The 7,065-nt window shown below is 33.4% G+C and overlaps 1 protein-coding gene across 1 annotated transcript; it reads right to left on the bottom strand.

Moving 5' to 3' along the window:
• Window positions 1-950: 950 nt before the first annotated feature.
• On the bottom strand, window positions 951-3,822 carry LOC111627369 (glutamate receptor 1-like). Its single transcript, XM_023370933.1, has 4 exons — window positions 3,693-3,822; window positions 3,395-3,624; window positions 3,037-3,287; window positions 951-1,209 (listed from the first exon to the last, which is right to left on the bottom strand). The coding sequence occupies exons 1-4, from the start codon at window positions 3,820-3,822 to the stop codon at window positions 951-953; spliced, it is 870 nt and encodes a 289-aa protein (XP_023226701.1).
• Between the last annotated feature and the right edge of the window lie 3,243 nt (window positions 3,823-7,065).

Below are 7,065 nucleotides of genomic sequence, written 5' to 3'. Positions count from 1 at the left end.
CATGGGATATAATAATATACTACACTAATAATGGATTTTTTCATACTTTTCGGTTATCCGACTTTTCAATTATCCGACCAACCCCAGTCCCCAATTAGGTCGGATAATCGAGGCTCTACTGTATAATAAAACATTAATTCAAACCATCTCAGATAACATATAAATGTGTATGCATATTTTTTTATAATACAGATAAAAGTGCAATTAAATTGTAATTTCTAGTTACATTTCAAAAGAGTATCCTGATAATTTCACATATACTAGATTATAGAACTCAAGCAGAACTTGTAAGAAATAACAACAGACGTTGTTCATGGAACACAGAGTTGAACGTGACAAATCAGTGACATTGCCAGTTAAGTTGTTGATAAGATAAAGTGTGGTTGCAAAAATAAGAAATTTTTCGCGAAAATTTTGGCAAGTCTATGTTAATTTTACCACAGAGTACATATGATATTAAACCATATAACATTGCACTTTGAAGATAATGACAGGGATGGGTGTCCAAGAGTTGCGATACAAAAATGTCTTTTCAAAACACATATTACTACTTTTTTACAACTACTTACACATAAAAAGTGTTTCAGTGGATTAAATTTTCTTCTATCATTTTCTAGATTTATATAATATTTATTTAACAGTTAAAATGAACTATATAAATTTGATTGGCATGTTGACAGAAATAAAAAGATGAAATTTATTCTTAAAATTACTTGTTTCTACTGTACTGAATGCAATAATGTGGGATTATGTTTGTTTGATTTGGGAAATGCCTTCCGGGAGGTCTTTTTAAACTGGCCCCTATTTAGGCGTTATAGACATGAAGAAAACCCGGAAAACTCCACGTGGCCAGCCCGTCCGAGCAAGGAGTGAACCCTCAACCGAACTCCCAGTGTTCAACAGAATGAACTGTTTGGCCACTGGTGGGCCTGCTGTAAGATTATACTTATCTATTTATGTATACGAATGCAACAGACTGATAATTTATCGTTATCATCTTGATCAGGCACAGCTTTAGCCCTCTTGCCTATAAATACTTCTAAAGTAAAGAAGATAATTGCTACCAAATATCCTGACACAAGAAGATAGAAAGCACCTAAAAAGTTTGTTAAATTTAATGCTTCAAATTCTTTTTTTACATTCGCTTTTATATATCCCTTTTTGGACAACCGTGGACTTCTTGATCCGGTTTCAAACAATCGAGAAATCCTAAAATTAGAATTCAAACAATTTATATTTATGTATTGAAAAGTAATAATTGTAAATAAATGATAAATACCAAATACAGAGCTGAACATATAAATCACATATGTCAAGGTAAACACGTATTTTTAGTGTACACATAGCTGTGTTTTAATTATTCAGATATATAATTGACACAATAAATATGTAAAGTATTGACCTTTTAGCAGAGTGGGAACAAAAGAGGCGCGACCTTGCCAATTGGACCCACGTGCTGTCGGGCAATATACTACTTGTAAAATGTTGACTTGTAAACAAGGGGAAACAAAGGAAGCGCCGGCTTTGTTAATTGGACCCACCTGCAGTCAGACGGTAGTACATTTGCCATATGTAAACAAACTAACGTAAACAAGTAGCGGACGTTTGTGTAAGCTCCACTCGCGTCGGATGACGGCGAACCCGAGTGTAAGCTGTTCGGGCATAAAAAAAGGGGTTGTGATTGGTCGGAAGTCCCCGTCCAAAAACCCTTAAATTGCGGGCCGAACAAGAGAGGAGGAGAGAAGGGCAAGAAACTGATACAAGGTAGTCTCCGACACTTGGGATACCCGCTGAGCGTAGAGAGAGTGTTCTCCTCCGTTAATCGCCTCAGGGACGGGTTAGTGCAGAGACCGGACCGACCATGCAGTTGAGCCAACTCCACAAGCTGACCGACCCTCTCCAAAGGTTAAATTAATAGATCCCAGAAACCAACCCAGTACAGTACGTAAGTCACCACGTGTTATTATCTTGTGCATATATGTTTTCTAATTTGTACTCTCTACAACTGTAAATAAACTGTAAATATATCCAATTTGAGTGTGGAGGTGTGCTTTCTGACGAACCTGATTCACTACATCGAGTCGTGATATACAGGAACCCAACTCAACGAGACGGAGTTGGGAAGGAACATTCACAAAGATCTTCACTAAATATTTATACTTTCTGGCTCTGTTATACATATGGCGATCAGTCAAAAAATGACCAGTTCAAAACTTTATACTTTTGGACTCAAGATACCTTGAAACATCGCGAAATGCTGAACATTCAGGAGTAATTTCTGAATGTTTGGATGTTAGTGTGTGTGGCATGATTTGTTCCTACTGTAAGTAGCTTCACATCTCCTATGCCAGGGATGGCGCACCTTTTTGTGTTCGCGTGCCATATTGTAAGCATACTTAGCTTTAAAGATGTTTATGCGTGCCAAAGTTTTAGACTTCGAATAACGATATTTAAAGAAATTAAACGAATACGCTTTAATTAGAATAAATGTTAAAAAGCTGATTGAAAAAAGGATGATCAGGTAATAAACCGAAAAGATGATTTAAAAAGACAGAAATTGTATGATACATTACGTGCCAGATGATTTCTTCTTACGTGCCACTTTGGGCACGCGTGCCATAGGTTCGCCACCCCTGTCCTATGCTTTTTCTCGAAAATTTTACAAGGGAATTTGTGTGTAAGAGAGAATAATGCTGTTAATTTTGGTGATTAAAGATCGAAAAAATAGAAAGTAAAAGGCGGTTTTGTGTCATATCTCAGAAAAAATCAGAAAAAATAAAGATTTTACACGTTATCAGTATCAACAATTTTTTACAACAAAGCATCCCTACTCTCAAAAGGAGAATTTTAACCATTTTTTTTAAATTTAAAAATATTAACATTATTAATAAAAGAATATCTTAACAGATGGTAAAACAAACGCTGTTTTAAATGTTGCAAGAAAAGTTAAGCAACTCGTTACTGAAATTTTTATATTAAAAATTTATATGAATTATATAAATAAAAAATTTTAAATAAATTGATATTTATGCTTACATGTAATCAAACTGTTTTTTTAACGGAAATCCTTTTCTCATAGGGTATCCAAATTGTATAAATGTCATCGAGTCCTCAGAAATTAACCATTTATCATCGTCTCTACTTCTAAAAGATTTTACAAATCCACTATATGAAAGAATTGCAATTCGGCCTTCCTTTGCACGTTGTACGAAATTTATTATACTAAAAATGTTGTTGTTGGCTACCATATGATCTTTTAGTTCTTTAACAAATCCTTTATCAGAATTCTATAAAATTATAATGGTGAAATTTCACATTACTAAACTATATTCCTTATTTTACATTTTATCTACAAGATTATATTAAGAAATAAATAATACAAAAAATATTTTACCATTATTAGATCGTAAAAAGCAGCGGAATCAGTCATACCACAAGCGAATTTTCCTTTCTTTACATAATCAACTAATTCTGCGAATGTTTTAGGCACGGGCTCTTCACCTGGGGCAGTCAAGTGAGACGTCAATGTTCCGCTGTAACTAAATGTTAATATTAAAATTGTTACTGAACAAGTTCCAATCGCAATTCTCGCAAACATTCGCTTTATGTAGCTTATGTCAGATCCTGAAAAAATAATTACATGAGTGTAGTGCTTAAAATTAATGCTTAAACGTGTCATAAAATATTCATACCTTGATTAGTAAAAGAAGAAAATAGAAACCAGAAACTTGTCTTTATTGTCCAGCGATGTGAAATTTCTCTTTTGTTTAATTCGTAATTTATTATGGGTGGAAGAATTAATGTAACCGAAATAATGGTCATTTCTATTGCCAACCAGACCTTTAATAAAAAAGATTATAAATACAGTATGTTTAATGATTGTTAGAATATTTATAGTAAACTTNCCCATAATTCGGACCTCTCAATCGACCCCTGTTCGGGTCCTCACACTGTTGAAGTTTCTGATTAGCAAAGAAAGATCTTATATAAAAATCAAAACAAAATATGGTTATATTTACTTGATTAATAGTAAAGATTTAATATTTAAATTTAAATAATCTACAGCAAAACTTCTGGTGAAGTAAACGATGCACACAGCTGAACAAAAGAAAAAGGAAAAAAACATATTCAAGGCAAAATTATGGTATTTAAGAGCATGTAGAAAAGAATTGATAAGATTACCAACGCCGAATTTTTCTGTTTCTATCAGGAAAATTTGACAGACACTCGATATTATTAAAAATCAAGTGAAAATAAAGACATTTTGTTTCGACTTTTGACAAGATCTCCTGTATTTGCTAATCAGAAACGTCACCTGTATAATAAGTCCTATTAATTATTTGTGGACGTCTACTAACCTGCAAGAAGGCCAGACAGATATTGTAAAATTTAAATTCTATGAGGTACAATATAAGAAATACAACAATGGAATGTGAAATGACCCCGAAACACTAAAAAAGCCCCAAGAAATTTTCAGTTTGTAATTCGTCTGTCACCCTACTGTGAGAACGGCCGAACACATAATGGGCTTCATAAGTGGCTTTCTTTATGCTCGTAGGGCGGAAAGAGTAAAAAAAAGGACATTTCTCTTTCGTTTTTATTACTTTTATTAAAATTATTTAAAAATTAATCCTCAACCAGCATTTGACCCTAACCTAACCTATTTTTCTACTGTCGCTATTGTTCAAAAAACCTTAATATCGATGCATATAGTACTATTTATAAATTTTTTGTCAATAAAAATTGTTTTTTTTAACAGAAATAATGCTCGTTGGTTAAAAATTAATAACTTTGATTTTTAAATCTAATTGCTTCCTTCATAAATGTTATTATTTCCTTATAAACATAGCCATTGAAAAAATGTCACTTCCTGCAATCTTATCGAAGTTACGTTCAATGTGAAATATCACACTTTACTCAACGTAACGTAACAGGAAGATGTTAATGCATTTATTGGGCTGCAATTTAAAAAAATTGTAGACCTATAAATTCCCACTGTTGTCTGTCCAAGACGGACAGACAACAGTGGGAATTTATATTTACGAAATTAAGTGGGAATTTATATTTACGAAATTAAGATAAGACATCTTAATTTCGTAAATAAAGTTAGACAGGTAAATTTAAAAAATCATTTTATTCTTCGTTTTTGCATTCGTATTCTTTGTCTTACCGTAAAATTAATCAGAAACGATTACTATAAAGTCTTATTTCAAATAATCTACAGTAATATTTTAAGATATTAAACGTCAGATTATGGAGGAAGTCTTTGATGACATCATATCAGCTCAAAAGCCACACGTGATAGCGTAGCTGAGTTTTTCTTCGTCTTATAATATGACGTTTATACCCTCTGTGACGTACTGACATTCGTTAGTGTATTACGTCAGAATTCTGATACAGCAACTAGTGTTATCTCTTTAATTCATATTAATTTGTTGATATATGTTCTATTCATCTAACAATGAAAAACGGGTTTTAAACGATAAAATATATTATTGATATATTATCTATTATTTACTTTTAATGTTTTTTAAGCATTGTTTATCTGTTTATGTTCTGTATTTGTTTGTATCGATATAGATATTTTTTTATTTATGACTTTGCCTCTGATTGTAACTATTATTTATTTTAGTACCATGTTTGATAGAGCAATGGTAACTAAAAATAGTTAATGCTTTACTATACTATATGAGTGATAGTAAAAAGAGTTATACATTGTCAGTAAAACAAATACTTTGTGTGTTTTAATCTGTGATTAGAACAGACATAACTTATACAACAATAGATCTGTTACAGGCAGCGGCTTCCGCTAGTTGTTGAAAAGGGTAGGGCGCAAGCTATAAAAAAGGGCATCATACATCATTCGACAAGCTTTAAGTTATGATTTATCATCAAGTTAACGCTTTCTCAATGCGACACTGGTTGCAATTAATGCTAACTTGGCTTGGAAAACAATACACGTTTCTTAGACAAATACAACTCAAATTTACAGAATGAATAAACGTTACTTACCTAATTACCGTATTTAAAAAAATAGTTACAATAAATGTTTAGCTTCTTTGCATATTCATTGACAAGACTGTTTTGTTTATAAAATCGTACTGCCATTTTATGTTACCAGCATAGAGATATGAAGCTGTGAATGTCGAGAATTGATATTTGGCACTGAAATCATTTGAGAATAAAAGAAATACAGATTTGTAGTCAGCGGACCGAGAACAGAGTCAAAATAAAATCCAAAATGGGGACTTTCTTCTACGAACACACGAAACAGGCACCTCACTCCACCCGGTAAGGGAGAGAGTACCACCCGCAGTCATTCTAAGAAGTGAACTCTGACCTTAGCACTGAACACGTAGTTTCTTCTAAGTTAAATGAAATTTGTAATCTAATTTTGTAAATACGAGCAGTTTACTAAAGAAAAACTAAGAATATTTTGTAATAAAAACGTTTCTGCATTAATAAAGTGATTTTCTGAACATAGATCTGAATAAATTAAACTAATTTAATCACACACCAAAAGACCCCTTGACAGCAATTACTATATACAAGGTATAACAGGTTTTATTTTGCAAGGTAAAACACATGGTGTGATTCTTGTCGTAATTCAGAAAGTTTCCGGTCTGCAACGACAGAAAACCTGGCGCTGAGAGTTGTCGTGGTTCTGCGACAATCTATAACGCAACAGGTGTGTGTCGAGCTCCTTCTCGGCTTTTTTTGGCTGAGAGTAAAGTTTGGTTTTTGTTCCCTTAAGAATTTCATATTGGACTTTTATTGAATTTTATAAAGTTTTTTTAAGTATTGGTGAGTTTTATTGTTTTTATAATATTAACTGGTTCTACTAACTGCCGATTAGTTCGGCTTTTTTGTGCCGCACGATGGACGTGCCCGGTCCGTCGGTGAGCAGTTCCCCGGTGCCGAAGGGGTCTCTAGGCGTTGGGGGTGGTTCTTCCTTCGTCCATGATGAGGCTGCCTTAGGTGACCGTCGACAGCCAGAGTGGGACGATTTGGATGTTTCCGCATTAGATTCCACGGCGATGTCAGCAGTGGAAGAGGAATCTACAA

The sequence above is a fragment of the Centruroides sculpturatus genome, unplaced genomic scaffold (genome assembly GCF_000671375.1).
Source record: "Centruroides sculpturatus isolate CEXI.00-Female unplaced genomic scaffold, Cexi_2.0 scaffold378, whole genome shotgun sequence".
NCBI classification, from domain to species: Eukaryota; Metazoa; Arthropoda; class Arachnida; order Scorpiones; family Buthidae; genus Centruroides; species Centruroides sculpturatus.
This window is presented reverse-complemented; position numbering and strand designations above follow the sequence as displayed.